General features: G+C 42.6%; 1 protein-coding gene across 5 annotated transcripts in view; it reads right to left on the bottom strand.

Moving 5' to 3' along the window:
- Positions 1 to 9129: 9129 nt before the first annotated feature.
- The window catches only part of PHKB (phosphorylase kinase regulatory subunit beta), a 104333-nt gene continuing 96389 nt past the window's right edge, over positions 9130 to 17073 (bottom strand). For all 5 annotated transcript variants that reach the window (XM_026713996.2, XM_087940665.1, XM_087940664.1 and 2 more), the window contains 4 exons: positions 14214 to 14343; positions 13826 to 13933; positions 12168 to 12308; positions 9130 to 9928 (listed from right to left, as the gene is read on the bottom strand). In XM_026713996.2, the coding sequence (XP_026569781.1) occupies positions 9791 to 9928; positions 12168 to 12308; positions 13826 to 13933; positions 14214 to 14343 (517 nt within the window). In that variant the 3' untranslated portion in view covers positions 9130 to 9790. The remainder of the gene's footprint in view (positions 9929 to 12167; positions 12309 to 13825; positions 13934 to 14213; positions 14344 to 17073) is intronic.

Below are 17073 nucleotides of genomic sequence, written 5' to 3'. Positions count from 1 at the left end.
GGGTTCCTGGCAACTTCCCAACCGTGTTGAATTACTGCCATGCCTTCACGTCTGGAATTCTTGCTCCTGCCCAACTGGACTTTCCCCAGTTTCCTCCACAGCCAACGGAGCCACACTCCCACTCCCTGTCAGCTGTTCGTCTTCCTCCTTGGATTCAAATTCTTGACAGGGGCATGACAGGAACATCGTAGGAAAAAGGGGGGAAAAGAAAGAAAAGGCGTTGACTTCCAACTCCCTTTAGCAGAATAGAATAAGATCATATTAAACTTCAACTTTTTATTTTTACATAATAGTATGAACGAGTCATTTCTATAACAACAAGCCTATCTAACCGGTACAACCCAAAATCAAAGTTTCATTTCTTTTCCATCTCGAGCACAACACCCAGAAGTAATTTTCAAGTACAAACAAAAATAATTGTGGTTTATTTGAAGATGGCAGCTCATTTTGGTTGAGATGAACTAGAAAAGGCTGCCCAGTTTAGACTAAGCCGATATAAATAGGAGGTGAACAGATTGAAAGGTAGATCTGATACGGCTTCGCACGCCCTCGAGAGACACGACACCAGGGGACATCTCTGTTTCCAGCCACTTCTAAAGAATGAAATGGAAAAGCCAGTTCTTGGATTAAAAAGCAGGCCTTAGTGATTGATTCTCAGCTCCCCGTGGTGGGAAGCAGAAGCTTAATTTAAGAACCACGGTGCTCAATTGGAGAGAAAGTTCTGAAGCATTGCTGCAGGGGAAGAGAAGGTGAGGAGACAACTTGAAAGGGCACTGATCGGAAATATGACAAACCGTTGGGTGCTTTTATCTGGGAAAAAAAAAACGTTAAAGAGAAACAGAGGAGAAACCCGTTTATCACCCAAGGATGAATAAAACATGCCTTTGGAAGGAAGCCCATGGCTTGCGGGTTTTCTTTCAGGAGAGAAGCAACAGAGCGCTGGGTTGGAGACCTGAAACAGCAAGAAATCTCAACCGGCATGGTATTGTTGAGCTGAGCTGGCTGATGAGTCACTTCAAAGGAACCACCAAGCAGAGCATTTTCCATTTGAAGACCAGCTGCTGTTTGACAACAACAAGGTTGATAGAAGTTCTCACTGGCCACTTCAGGGAAGGTGGGAAAATGCTCTTCAAATGACATGATGATGGAGGCTTGAATTTGGGGAAGGGGTGGAAAGAAGGAGAGGCAGAAGGAATCCTGTGTACGGATACTGGGCAGCGCTGGGCAGTTTTCACAAGTGGAGTTTTATATGGAGAAGAGCAAAAAAAAAACCCACCTTAAATCTTGTTTCGAAATTAAAAACAACTGCAAGAAAGAGACCCTCCACCGCAAAAGACTGCAGAAGGAAAGGAGAAATCGGCATTCTTTCGAACACAGGGAGAGTGAACAAGCGCATTAGAAAGCATCTTATTGTTCTGAGAGCTTTGGATAATCTGAATAATGGCCAAAAACAAAAAATCAAGCAGTTGTGTTCCCCCACCCCTCCAAAAAAAATAAAATAAAGTTGAAACAGTTGCTTGATGTATGCATACAAGCCCTTTAGCACCCTTTTACAACACCCACTCAATATTCTCTTCTTAGAATACAGTATGTACCACAGGGAGTGTGAATTTTGATTGCAGTTGTAAGATTCCTTCATTCTAGAGTTTGCTGAACTGTACCCAAGTGGGAGTTGTTGACAAGAAAGGGAGGCATGGTTGACAGTGGGATACACAAAGATGAACTATAGTGATGGGGAGGAGGTTTTGGTGGGGAGGAAAGGGGGGACTTCTAACACAGAAGACATATGTATGGAGTAGGATCTCCTGTTTGGGCAGGGGGTTAGACTAGATGACCTACAAGGTCTCTTCCAACTGTGTTAATGTTAACCTGTATCCATAGCATTTATATCTTGCCCTGGAAAGCTTGAGGTGATGTATAGGAAGCTGTTCCCTAATTTTATCCCCAGTAACATGCTTTGAAGTAGGTTGAGTGGAGGAGGAAATACCACCCGACACAGAGATGTGGCCAGGGCCATCTGAGAGTTATGTGCTGACTCCGAGCCCCCAGTGTGACAACAGAGAGGCAGAGGAACAAGGGGAGCCTGTTCCCAGTGCGTGTTTGCGCAGAGCTGCCAGAAGGCAAGAACAGTTAAGACAAAAGGGGCCACTCAGGAGTAAGGCTTGGAGATGATTGGCCCCTCCCGTAAGACATAAAGGAGGACTAAAGGGACATGAGCCTTTGCAGGAAGCAATTTTGTTCAGTCTGGTCAGTTTAAAATATTGACTTTGCGCTCCATTTGGCCTTGTACAGCTAATTGGCAATTTAGTCGTTGGCAGGATTTCAAGGGAGATAAAGTGGGTGCTTATCAGCCTTATCCTGAAAAACTGTGACAGACTTCTGTTGGACTATTCATAACCTGTTTGGGACATACATACACACACACACGCACACACACATATGTGCTTGCAATTGTGTGTGGGTCTGGGTGTATGTATATATGTATTGGAGTACTGATGACAGGTGGACCAAGGCAGTCATAGAATGGATCCCACTTGACAAAAAGCGTCCATGAAAGAGATCTAAAACAAAATGGAGAGCCAACATCAGCGGGCCCAACTGGCAGAAGAAAGCTCGGGACCGCATTGGTTGGAAACATGCGGAAGAGGTCTTCACACTGCAATGGATAGACAATGGCTGGAATCAGTGGCGGGATTCAGCTGGTTCACAGCGGTTCAGAAAAACCGGTTGTTAACTTTCTGAGCAGTTTGGTGAACTGGTTGTTGGAAGAAATCATTGGGGCAGAGAACGGATTGTTAAATTATTTGAATCCCACCACTAGCTAGAAGAGGAGGAGGAGGAGGAGGAGAGGAGGAGGAGGAGGAGGAGGGGAGGAGGAGGAGGAGGAGGAGGAGGAGGAGGAGGAGGAGGAGGAGGATGCAAGGAGGAGGAGGATGCAAGGAGGAGGAGGATGTGTTCACTGAAAAAAAGTGACCATAAAGCTTATCTTATCTTCCCTTATCTTATTTGGGGAAGGTTGACATCAGATGTTGGAATGTTGGATTAAACTGCAAACTTGGATTATCTTTCATGTATCATCAGTTAAAATAATGCAGGGATGGGGAACCTTTGACTCTATGGTTGTTTTGGGGTGCCATCATTTTACATCTTTGGATATTGGCTATCTGGAAAGGATGACATTCAAGCCCAATTAAGTTGCCCCATCCCTGAAGATCCCCAAAAGTGACTTTGGATGATGTCTATGTGGTCATGTAATTCAATCCACCCACTTTATGGCTTTCTGAGGGCTACAACTTCCAGAGTTTACCATGAAGCATGGCTAGTAGTGACAGCCCTAATACATAAAATAATATATTCAGGCTGGATGAGGTTAACCAAGAAGTAGTTTTAGAGGTTCTTCATTTTTGAAGAACCTTTTTTTTGGAGAACCACTCAACTACATAATAATCATCTGAAAGAAGAATGATGGCAAATTAAACTTACATATTTTGGATATTAATTGAAGCACATACTTGGGATATGAGAGTCTGTGATAGTCTTATAAAGAGTGATTGCTCAGGGGCAAGAAAACAGAGAGGAGGATTTTCATCTTTGAGCTAGTACCGTGCACAATATGACCCAGCAAATTAGCAATCAAAATTCATTATTAGAGACAAGAGCATGATAGAGGAATCTGTCTATAGGAAAATCTATCTTAAGCCCTAAGCTTGAATGCGAGCTGAACAAAATAACAGAAACTGCAGAGCAATTGGGAATATCTCTTTAGATGCCTTCCCGGGATCATGAATAGTAATCATGAAGTATGACTCAGCTTACCTTCTCCAAGGAGCGGGGGAGGGGAAGCAGGAAGAAAGAGTTAGGAAAAAGATGGAAAAAACAAGTTCTGGGGAAGGAAGGAAGGAAGGAAGGAAGGAAGGAAGGAAGGAAGGAAGGAAGGAAGGAAGGAAGGAAGGAAGGAAGGAAGGAAGGAAGGAAGGAAGGAAGGAGAGAGATGGAAGAAAGGAGACAAGGTGGAAAGAGAGTGGGAAGGAAGGAAGGAAGGAAGGAAGGAAGGGAAGGAAGGAAGGAAGGAAGGAAGGAAGGAAGGAAGGAAGGAAGGAAGGAAGGAGAGAGATGGAAGAAAGGAGACGAGGTGGAAAGAGAGTGGGGAAGGAAGGAAGGAAGGAAGGAAGGAAGGAAGGAAGGAAGGAAGGAAGGAAGGAAGGAAGGAAGGAAGGAAGGAAGGATCCACTAGTAGCAGAATTCTGTGGAAGATAAGCCACATTCCACATTTATCTCTTATATTTATTTCCTGTTTTTCCTCCAGAACATCAAGGTGCAGAAATAGCACAACTTCCTCCTTCGATTTAATTCATGACCACCACCTAGATGGAGATCAAGTCGAGGTAATAAATTGGCCCAGGGTAACTTTATAAGCATCCATGAACCTGAGTGTCCTAATTCAATAACCAGACAGAGGACAATAACTGATCTTCTCGAAAGTCAAAGTAAAGGAGGGGAGGAGTGCTGCTTTCCAATGGGCAAGATTGAGGTCAGCCCTACACGAGAGTCTAGACAAGAAGTAGAACCACGTCCACCAGCGCTACCTTTATTGCAAGGTTACAGTAATGGAATCCTGCAAGCATCTACCACTCAACTTGGCTAAGGTAGCATGTTGGGAAGAACATGAATTGCTGAGGGCAGATAGAGACCATTTGGATGAGAATCATGAAGGTGTGTGCGTGTACCACTCTTAAGTCCCATTCCAAATAAACAAATGTAGAAATAAAAGTAGGATTCTCCTAACACTATGGAGTTCTCACACTTTTGGCAAAATGCTCCCGGACCAGGGATGAGTTGGCTTTAAGATAGCTCTGTGGCTTCACACGAAACAGGGTGGCCATTTGAGACCTACATGTAGCAAAAGTGAAATTGACTTTTGAATGGGGAGAAAAAGAAATCAAGAACAGCCCACCCGTAACAATTTACACCAGGGGTGTCAAACTCAAGGCCCAGGGGCTGCTTTGATCTGGCCCACGGGGCCACCTTGGAAACAGTGAAGGACTGGCCCACGGTGCCTCTGCCAGTGAAAACGGTGCTTGGGAGGAGTTCTGTTTTCGCTGGCAAAGGGTTGCAGGTGGCCTTGGTGGCTGAAAACGGAGCTCGGGAGCCTGTTTTTGCTGGCAGAGCACAGGAGCCCCCAACACGAGTCAACCTGGCCACGCCCACCTGGGCATCCAAGCTGAAACACAACACTGATGCAGCCCTCAATGAAATTGAGCGTGACACCCGATTTAACACCACCAGAGAAAAAGGAGGTAGATTTGTGGGATAGATGAACAATTCTGGGCTGTATGCATATACAGATCCCATTTGAAATCCCACTTCATAGGCATCCTTAGTTTGAAATGGGCAAAAATATGCCGACGAGGCAATCGTACAAAAAAGCTGGAAGAAATAGATGGCCGTAATCGAGATCAGTGGAGCGTCTGGGTCAGCAATTCAGCCCGCGAGAACTTCAGCCAACACCGGTACATCCTTCATTTGTCATGGAGGTAAGGAGCTGCCTCCACAAGCTGCCATTCTGCAAAAGCCACTTTTCTGCCTGTGTTGCACAAGTATCAAAAAAGATTAAAGCCCTTCCCTCTACACGCCCTCTCGGAATAGGGGAGAGCTAATTCTAGTGCTGACAAAGCTGAGCTTCACTGGTGGAGACGCGCACATTAACATCCTTAATGGTGAAAAATCACTGGATAGCACTAGCACTTAGACTTATATACCGCTTTACAGGGCTTTACAGCCCTCTCTAAGAGGTTTACAGAGCTAGCATATTGCTCCCCCCACCCCAAAAAAAATCTGGCTTCTCATTTTACCCACCTTGGGAGGATGAAAGGCTGAGTCAACCTTGAGCCTGGTGAGAATCGAGCTGCCCAGAATCCTGTTCTCCAGCTTTTGTTGTCTAGTCATTCTCCGTGCACTTCCGAATCCTCCAACTTTGGTAATTTTTAAGTCTTGTGGACTTCAACTCCCAGAATTCTTACCATCCAAAATATTTAGAGGAAACCAGAATTGTCTGGCGTTGGATCAAACTATGCAGCAATGCAGTCTATACAATTGGGAGAAACTATGTTATAAAGTCCCCCTTCCTGTCATATTTGAAATTTGAGTTTTTAAAACACGGTGGTCCTTTGGTAAATAGAGGGTTTTTCTCTCTCTTTCCCTTTCTCCCTTTCTCCCTCCCTCCCTCTCTCTCTCTCTTTCTCTCTCTCTTTCTCTCTTAATTTCCACGCCTCAGATCCTTATAAGCTGTTGAAAATCTTTCTTTTTTAAAAATGCTTTTTTGACTGCTACATTCAATGAGCAAATGGTGTGTGCATGATATAGAAATCTACAAATTTCACGGCTGGGAAGTTAAGATCTTAGGGTTCTCATGTTTTGTTAAGCAAATGGCCATGTCCTGTTAATTTTTACAGCATCATTCCTGCAGCTTTTTAATTATCTGGAAACGAGAGAAAAAAAAAAAACCTCAGACAACTTATTATTTGTCTTAATAGCCACACTCCAAGCATTCTACAATCCAAAATTATTTTTGGATACGCCTAACAGATCTGAAAATTATTTTAATGAACAAGGTAATTGAAGGGAGAACAAATGAGCCACGCCAACCAGCCAACATGGCACAAGAAACTGAAAGTCAATAACAGGGTTGGAAGGGACCCTGGCGATCTTCTAGTCCAACCCCCTGCTCCAGCAGGAAACCTATATTACTTCAGACAAGTGGTTGTCCAATCTTTTCTTTAAAATCTCCAGTGTTGGAACATTCACAACTTCTGGAGGCAAATCGTTCTATTCATTAATTGTTCTGTCAGGAAATTTCTCCTTGGATTCTAGGTTGCTTCTCTCCTTGATTAGCTTCCATCCTGTCATTGCTTCTTGTCCTGCCTTCAGATGTTTTGGAGAATAGCTTGATTCCCTCTTCTTTGTGCAGCCCCTCAAATATTGGAACACTGCTATCGTGTCACCCTTAGTCCTTCTTTTCATTAAACTACAGGCCTCCTGCAACCATTTTTCATTCATTCTGCAACCATCAATGGAGCAGTTTAGCTTGCTTATCAATTTCAGTTATCGATAAGGACTTCGGAGTCAAAGCCATTTATAAGATCAAATACCACTTTTACAAAAGCCAGGCGGACATTACTGTAGACCATTGTTAAGCGATCGAATTAAACATTGAAGAAGTGAATGTAATCTTAATCACACAGATCAAACCTTTAGTGCTTGGTCAGAGAACTTCTACTGCCAGCCACACTGCTAAATACATGGTGCCCAAATATAAATTGTGTTTTATTGTTCTTTTAAAAAAAATTTTTTTTTTTCCTTTCCACTACTTTCTTCATTTTCAGTGTGCTTTTCCTTTTCAATATAGCCCGATCATCTTTCTAGAATGTTCTTGAGATTAGAGAAAGCCAAAGCTACCTCTGCCTTATGAATCCTGAACTTTATATTTGGGTTCAAAGTCAGGTGCATGGCTCAGTCCTGATAGAAAAATACACAGAGGATCTGATCAAGAGCGGATTTCCTCACTGAAGAGATGAGAGCAGGTGTCGCTCTTTGAACGCATAAAACAGCAAAGTGCCAGCCCGCTCTAACTAGCTTCTTTTGCTCAAAATCCTCCCTCCAAAGATCTACTTTGGGAATAATTAGCTTGGTGCACAGAAATTGCAGATGAGGTAGTCACAACCTTGCTGTTTTTTTTTTTTCTGTTCAGACTACAATGAGTAGGAATCCTTCCCTTACAGAGACAAAATCAACAACGGCAAGAATTCTTCAACTGGGTTAAGTTAGGCTATAAATGGGATTCTGAGGGAAGACCCGCACCTTGGAAATAGAGAATCTGGCTTGTGAACAAAAGGTTGTGTGAATAAAGGCGAATGTGTCCTGAGATAATGGTGCAAGATCTAATCTGGATCCATCACCAGGACCAGAGATTTAGTCTTCTGAGCTTTCAGATTTGTGGTGAAGTTCATCCTCAGAGAACGTCCTTCTATTGCGATATGTGCTTTGGGTTATTCTATGCATCATATTTATGTGGTGCCTTCCTATTGGTTGGTTTGTATATTGATGGTTGGCGATTGGCTGTTGCTTCCTTGCATGTTGAACCTCCAACTTCCTTGGAGGAGGTTTCTGGAAAGAATGGGAGATGAAGAGAAGCTGTGCCTTGAGGTATTCCTCTTGGAGACTTCAATGAAATGGATATTGACCACGCTGGCCAAGATGGCAAACCATCTATATACAGTATATATAGGTGTCCAATCTTGGCAACTTTTAAGACCTGTGAACTTCATGGCTGGCTGTGGAATTCTGGGAGTTGAAGTCCATGAATCTTAAAAGTTGCCCAGATTGGATGCCCTTAAGTTGATATCTTAGGAGCGTAAGAGCCATCTTGATTCTGATTAAAGGTCTATTTAGCCCAGTATTTTATCCCATAATGGCCAATCTGAAGGCAGCAGATCCTCCAGGAATGATTCTAATCTGGTTTTGGTTTTTTTTGTTTTTTTCATTTTAAATTCTGGAGTTTAATTATCCACCATGTGAAGGTCTAATTTATGAAAACTGCCCACAGAACCTAGACTTGGATAACCTCTGGCTCTCCAATTCTTGCACTCCTAAAATTCCTAGCCATCTCAAATTATAGGTGATAGATGGTGAGGAGGGCCTATGCTGAAGAAGATTAGAACCTGGGACTTTCCCCATTGAACCAATGTGTTTTATCTATTTATATGGAAGGAACTAAATTCTTTTCCATTGTGCTACTCTGTCAATGTGAGTAGAAATCACATGTTTGAACATGGATTCCTTCCCCCTTTGAGATGGAATCTGTTTTCAATCTAGAATATTACGCATGATGTCTCCTAAAACATCTCTCTCTCTCTCTCTCTCTCTCTCTCTCTCTCTCTCTCTCCCTCCCTCCCTCTCCCTCTCTCTCTCTCCCTTTGTCTCTCTCTCTTTCTATCCTGCCCACCAATACTACAAGTTGACTCCGGGCGGCTTCTATGCTAGGTTGAAGGATAAATCAAGATTTTCTTTAAAAAAAAAAAAAAAAAAATACTCATTTGCTTCCAATTTTCAACTCGAGAACGCAGAAACCCATTACAGGCAAATCCAAAAGAGTATTTAATGCAGAGTTTTAATTTTACGTTTAAGCTTTATCGATGCCCTCAAATCCAAAGATAAGCCTTATTTCTTCAGAGTCCCAAAATCCTCCAGCTTCACAATGGTGGATCGCTTATTTTTTTTAAAAAAACTGACGTCTTTACCGTATTCAATTTCCGTAAGGAAGCTTGTCAGTAACTAACACCAGGACAAAGGAAGTAAGTGTGTGTGGGGGGGAGGGATGATTAAGGTTACATTAATTCATGATTGGATGAATAAATATAAAGCTGCAATTCACCTTAAGCGAGGCTTAAACTCTAGACGGGAGCTTCGTTATTGCTTCTAAATAGCTGTCATTCTCAAGCAGCACACATATGGAGAGTATCAGGCATTTACTTAGCCAACAAATAGCCATGATGGCAAGATGGATATCACTGACTGCCACCTAGGAGCTGTAAGGGGAATATGTCCCTTAATTAAATATGCTTTTTTTGTTACATGAAACCAACTGGACAGATTGTTGCTCTAAGCAATGGAGCTCTTCCTAATGACTATGCATCACAGTGTCCAAACAATGATGAGAAATGAAGCTTCACGTGCCAAGAGCTAGGAACTCATGGCATTCACCTGGCTCCCACCATCTTCTGCGCCAGCTACTTTAGCTAATGGAACAAGGGTCTTCCGCAGTAGGCTTCACTTCGCCTTCCAGCAATAAATTCATCACAGCTTTTGTCAAATAGCTGCACGTCCCTCTTTTTCCCAGTGGTGGGGTGTTGTAAAAGGAAGTCATGTCGTCCTGCACAAACAGACAGAGTCACAACTGTTGATGGAGAAGTTCAGGCTTAGGTAATAACGAGAAGAATCATGCAGATGGCGCCTACCACCAGCAAGGCTAGCAAAAAATGGTTTTAAAATAGGTCTGTCAAATGTTGGAAATGCGATCCAAAACTGGGCACATATTATCACCTGTGGTGGACATGCCCAAAAGCAGCAAAAAAGAAAAGAAAATGGACGAAAGTGCATACTTGGTTAGAAAAAAAATGTTAAGACAGCACATAGATTATAACCCAGAATTATTTTTGTTAGGTATAATGCCAGAAAAATATGATCAAGTGAATGTCTATCTTAACAGCCTGTCTTAACAGCAGCAAGAATTGTATTTGCACGACATTAGAAAAGCGAGCAAGCACTCACAGTAGAAGATATAATTTAAAAAAATATTGAACTGTGCAGAAATAGACAGATGAAAGATGAAGATAAAAGAAGACACAGAATATTTTCAAACTTGGGACCTGTTTTACCAATGGCTGGATAAAAAAAAGGTAGAAATTAGGAACATAATAAATAGTACTATGTAAACAAATTGACCCAGACAGTTTGCCGTTCATTAAGCACATATTGTATGCAAAGAGGAAATAAATAATATATATATATACATATAAAAAAAGAGAAACATGCAGTTGGGATGGGTGATTGACAGGACAAAGCAAGCCTTCCATATTCTCTATCTTAAATATTTTTTTTTAAAAGAATATTTGGGATTTCGACCAAAGTGGATGGGGTGGGAGGGGGAATATTGGGGCGCCCTGAGAAAACAGGAAGGAAGATGTGTATAACAAGAACAACCATCACAGAACAGAAACAGAAACAAACAAAAAAAATACCTGCAGGCATTTTTGGAAAGATCTGTGTTGAATTCAAGGGAAATGATGGTCCCAAACACCATGAGTCAGAGATTTTATGTTGCTGTAAAGAACAGCTTTACCCTGGCAAGGCAGCAATTCATCATCCTCTAGGCCACCAGTGAGTCACGCTGTCCCTGGTGTTGGGGAGAGCTTGTCAATTGCAATTTGTGTTTGGTGCAGAGCGATTGTCCCACTGCAAGGGCAAATGCTATTGTGGCTGCACCTGCTTCCAATGACAACACCTCCTCCCCCTGGGCGGGCTGAAGCATCCTTGGCTTTCTGGAGTGCCAGTGGTGGGGAAGAGCTCTTCTAAGCTGGAGAAGAAGAGGGGGAGGGGAACCTTGCAGCAGAGGAAAGAAAGGGAGGAAGGAAGGAAGGAGCAGATGAACAGGGGTGGAAGATGACAACAAGCGGGGTGAACACACAACATCAGGAAAGGTGGAAAGTGGGAATGAAGAATTGGAAAACCCAGTTTTGCAAGACACCAAGGGTTCATGTCATCTAGCACCAACGTCAAGGAGCTTTGGGATACATGTGGAGCCATGGACTACACAGCCCCATCATAGGTTTTCTCCAATGTATGGAGGGTGCACACTCAAAGGCAGATCCATTTCGCATGAAAGAGTGTGAGAAAGCTCCCGTCGTTTTAGGATACTGCTCTACAGGAAGACAACAGTGGGATGAGCCGACTTTCAAGCTGTGCAATTTGACAGCTGTCACACAGGGTGATACATTTATGAGCGATTGTCCATCAAGGGCATCTGCAGCTAAGACTTCAGTTGCCTTTAGGTTGTCTTTAGATGGCTTTGGACAACTGGAAAGGGATTTTTTGTGGCAACACAAATTTGTTCTTTGGAAGGTTTGGGCCGGGGGAGAGGTAGGGTCCAGATGAGATTCTTAAACCAGGGAGGTCTATGGCTGTTTGGCAATGGTTGCCTTCGTGTGTGTGTGTGTGTGTGCATGCATTAAAATGCCAAAAGTTGCTTTCTGGAATGAATTCTCCCCCCAAAAAGGAATGGGGAGAATAATTCAGTGACCAGGGCCTGCACAGAGATCTATAATCGATAACAAGGAACAAAATATTTCTTCCCTCGTGTTCTCAATAGGGAGCAGTCATTCTTTAACATTCGAGCTCCTTGTACAGCAAGACAGAAAAGCCAAATTCCCGTGAGCAATTAGGTAAATAAGCGATGTTGTTTAGAATTTTAGCTGACTTTTTCCGTTCGCTAGAAGAAAACATGGAAGGCTTCACAATCAAAGCAACATTTTCGTTTGCATCAACCAGAAAGACAAAGCGAGACAGTGGGAGATCGTGCAAAGCACAAACTTGGGAATAAGGATGATACTGACTTGTTTTTCAGTGCCTTTGAATTGATTCTGATCTTTCTGGAACTGGTTAAACGATTCTTTCACCAGTTTGTCCAAGTCGACTTTATCCTGAAACTCTAATTCGGGATTCCTTTCCAGAATCACAGAAACAACCATCAACAACTGGAATGGGGTGGAGGGAGAGAAGAGAGAAGAAGAAGAAGAAAATGTCAGAGACGCCCTGCAGCAAATTGAGAAGATGTATACTACAACTGCTACTACTATGGTAGTTCTTACGTTTTGCTGGCCCATTCAGATGGTAAACATTTTAAATCCTAGGGATGGCTGCAATAAATACAATTTCTCAAAATGTAACGTGAAAGCATCCTTAGAAGATTGCAATGGGGCTAATACACTGTGTAAAACAAGGGAGGTGTTTTAATCCTTTGTCTGCCCTATATGCCGGGTTCAGCCAGTCTTTGGACTAAGAATGGGCTTATGAAAAACTCCTTCACACGAATGCCTGTTCCAAGGTTCCGTTCAGAATCTCATCCATGTGAATCTCTAACTTGTGAACAATGATCCATACCGGTGGGTTCCTCTTCTGACACTGGTACATTAAGGGTTCAACAACTATAAATATACGATATCAAGGATAGTTCTAAGAACATCAGGGACGGGATTCTACTGGTTCGGGTGAACCGGATGTTACATTGGCATCTGGTTCACCGAACCGGTATTTGAAGCAACTGGATGGCCCCACCCAACCCTCCCAGAAGTCTCCACGTGGCCCATTTTCATTGCAGGTAAGTACAGAGTCCATGCAGAGGCTCTGGGAGGGGAAAAACGGCCTTCCGGAAGTACTGGAAGTCCGGAACCGGCCTATTTCCAGCTTCCGGATGGTTTCCAGAGCCTGAGGGAGGCTATTTTTGCCTTCCCAGAGGCCCGGGGGAAGCCTTTGGACCTTTGGGAAAGTGAAAAATGGCTCTCTTGGAAGTTCCAGTAGGCCACACCCACCATGGCCACACCCACCCAGCAACGGGGCAGTGAAACGGTTGCTGGGATTTTTGAATCCTACCCCTGAAGAACATGCTGTGGTTGCATCCATTTTGCGTAACCTCTGATTCATGCCATGTCTGTAAACTCCAGTTGAAATGGAAATCAAGATAGGTATAGATAATGATAGAACTATTACTGGTTTGAAATAATACGGCAACAAAGGTAAGCTAATGGCTTCTCTCTTTCCCTCTTCACATCTTCTTTTTTCCTCTTAATTTCCCAATTTAAACTTTTCTACAAAATGAAAAAAAAAGTTCTGGTTCTTCCTTAGGTGTGAAACCAGCTGGGTAACTCAAACAACATTTCTCCAGCCTAAAGTGGAAGTTGGAAAAAAAATCCCCCCAAAAGGGGATTTTCTGCCAAGAAAACTGCACGGATCTACCCATAGAATTACTGGGAGTAAAGATAGTCTTAAGAATCACACAGCGACAGAGAGATTGTCTTTGTGTAGTTATGTTGGCTTCGGGAGACCTGCTAAGATTTTTCCCAGCAAAGATGTTGGTAGGACAGAGGGTTGAACCCCCTATAGATTTGAGATTACATTCGCTTGAAATTCGTTTACTGCTCAAATAGTTCTTTTTTCTTTTTAAAGGAATGAGCAGATAAATCATTTCATTTACTTAGCACTGTATGATACCAACCTCTACAATGATTTGCCTGAACTCTGGCCGATCTATACTTCTCAACATGTCCTCAACCAGGAGAGAAAAGTTCATTTCATACATTGTCATGTCAGACAAAGTCGGTTGCTGCAGGAATAAAGGAAGACGGAGAATCTAAAGTGAATTTCATTAGTGGCACTAAGCAACATCAAAGGTAATAGACGTTTATTGCTGGTTAGGCTTGGCACCCAACCCTTACCACTGTGTGCTACAAATTCAGCTTTCTCACCAAGGCAGATGGCCGATCAGCCTTTCCTTAAAATAACTCCCTCACGCACCGTTAGCAAGAAAGTGAAATTACAACTCCTAGAAAAGGAAAAGGTTGCAAAGGGAAAACATGGTCTGAATCCCACAGATGTGGCTTTACCTGTGGCAAGAAATTCCCAGCTACTATTAACCCGTTGGGCGTCCTCTCCAAAATTTGCCAGACCCTGTCATAGAATCCACTCGGTGTTCGGTTCAGGGAGCCGTCGATCTGACGCCGGTTCAACCAGCATCTACAAGGGGAAAAACACCAGTTAAGTAAAACAGATGTTTCCAAATTGAAATAATGTAGGCACGAGTCATTACACCAGGTTGTTGGGCTTTTGTTTAAAGGGAGTGACAAAGTGAACACGAATCTCTGAGATGCAAAACATTCTACAGAATGGTGCATTTCAGGTAAATATTTGATATAAAGGTAGTCCTCAACGTATGACAGACAATGGAGCCCAACATTTCTCTTGTTAAGTGAGCTTTGACCCACTTCATGACCTTTCTTGCCACCATTGTTAAGTGAATCACTGCAGTTGATATAGCAATAGCACTTAGACTTATATACCACTTCACAGTACTTCACAGCCCTCTCTAAGCAGTTTACAGAGTCAGCCTCTTACCCCCAACAATCTGGCTCCTCATTTGACTGTCCTTGGAAGAATGGAAGGTTAAGTCAACCTGGAGCCGGTCAGGATCAAACTCCTGGTTGTGGGCAGAGTCAGCCAGCAATACTTCATTTTAACCACTGTGCCACCATGGATGGATAGATGGATGAATGGATGGAAGGAAGGAAGGAAGGAAGGAAGGAAGGAAGGAAGGAAGGAAGGAAGGAAGGAAGGAAGGAAGGAAGGAAGGAAGGTAGATAGGAAGGAAGGAAGGGCCTCTTGACCCCATCAATCTGGGTCCTCATTTTACCTACCTCAGAAGGATGGAAGGCTGAGTCAACCTGGAGGCAGTCAGGATCGAACTCCTGGTTGTGGGCAGAGCTAGCTTGCAATACTTCATTTTAACCACTGTGCCACCATGGATGGATGGATGGATGGATGGATGGATGGATGGATGGAAGGAAGGAAGGAAGGAAGGAAGGAAGGAAGGAAGGAAGGGCCCTTAGACTTATATACCGCTTCACAGTGTTTTCCAGCCCTCTCTAAGCAGTTTACAGCGTCAGCCTCTTGCCCCCAACAACCTGGGCCCTCATTTTACCCACCTCGGAAGGATGGAAGACTGAGTTCACCTGGAGCCTGGTGAGAGTCTATCTGCCAAATTGCAGGCAGCTGGCAGTCAGCAGAAGTAGTCTGCAGTACTGCACTCTAACCACTGTGCCACTGAGGCTCTTGATATGATATGCAAGGAACTCGGTTGTTAAGTGGCTTCCTCACTGACATTCTTTGCCAGGAGATTGCAAAAATGGGAATTCCATGACCCCAGGACACTGCAACCGTCATAACTTATGAACTAGATGCCAAGCCTCTGAATTTTGATCACATGACTATGGGGATGCTGTAAAGGTTGTAACGGTGAAAAATGGTGGCAAGTCATTTTTTTCAGTGTCATTATAACTTCGAATCATCATTGAATGAACTGTTGTAAGTCAAGGACTACCTGTACTTATTTTAATTTTTTAGAGGTCTAGTTTAATATTACAATTCAAGAAGGCATTAAGGACTTTTTTTTTAACCTACCCAGGCTATGTTTATTGTTTTATCTCTTTTAACATTCCAATTCTTTAAAATTGTGTCGCTGTAATAACATTTAAATATTTCTTTTAACCGTTTCTACTCTTTTACTTACACTTTTGTAAGCCTCCTGAGCTATTAAGAGTGGAGATGTGTGTAAAAAAAAACCTTCCAAAATTAATACAAAATGCTCAGTTTTTAGCAGACAAAATATTTACTGAACGGTATAAAGATTTTTGATGCATTAAACTGCTTTATCTAAGAGAATAAAGGCAGTGGAACAAAACTGATCTCTTTGGGTCACAACTGAAAGTTAATCTGATGAATGAATTCAAAGCTTTGAATAGTTGAAAGTTATCTTAGCTTTTTCCATTTTCACACTCTTGTCAAGCCATGAAAATTAAAGCACAGCTTTTAACTGCACTTTAATCTTAGTTTCCATTGCCCTTCCAGAATTAGAAGGATAATTTATTTAGGAAATTACTGTCACAAGTTCTGTTTAGCGAATGTGTACGATGAAATCTCCTTTGAAAATAGCAAATTGGGGAAAAGATATGTCTGTTCTTCAGGAAACCCACTGAATTAAGAGAATATAAAAAGGCTGGGGGTTATTTATTTTTTGCCCAAAATGGCAGAATTTGAGCAAAGGACATAATAGGCATCATTTTAAATCATCCATTAAGGACCTGGTGTAAATTGATGTAAATGATGTCACATCAAAATCTGAGGTACTCAAATCAGGGGCCAGAGTATTTTTGCAAACTGATGCAACAGAGCTTCATTTATTGGCATGCACAACTACAGTGGTCACAAGCCTTTTCACTAAAAGAAGGCAGAAGAGACCCTAAGCACACAAGTTATAGGTTAATATACCCTCTGAAATGACACAGTGCTTACGAAAGCAGTATACATTGCAACAGAATCTTTACCGCAGTAGTGCAGGATCTGATATAAACGTGAAGTGAGCTTACTATAGGCTGACTCAGTGTCTTTTAACATTCTGCTTATCTAAGAAGGCTTCAAATCTGCTCTTTCTACTGAAAACAGTACCATGTAACATAACCAATAATTTTATTCGTTATAAAGAGGAGGTTAATCTATTCTGCCCCAAAGAAGAGGGAGTCAAGCTATTCTCCAAAGCACCTGAGGGTAGGACAAGAAGCAATGGGTGGAAACTCATCAAGGAGAGAAGCAACTTAGAACTAAGGAGGAATTTCCTGACAGTTAGAACAATTAACCAGTGGAACAACTTGCCTCCGGAAGTTGTACAAGCTCCAACACTGGAAGTTTTTAACA

The sequence above is a fragment of the Pseudonaja textilis genome, chromosome 11, assembly GCF_049901715.1.
Source record: "Pseudonaja textilis isolate UNSWEBS1 chromosome 11, rPseTex1.2, whole genome shotgun sequence".
Taxonomy (NCBI): domain Eukaryota; kingdom Metazoa; phylum Chordata; class Lepidosauria; order Squamata; family Elapidae; genus Pseudonaja; species Pseudonaja textilis.
The sequence above is the reverse complement of the archived record's forward strand: the minus strand, read 5'-3'. Positions and strand labels throughout refer to the sequence as shown.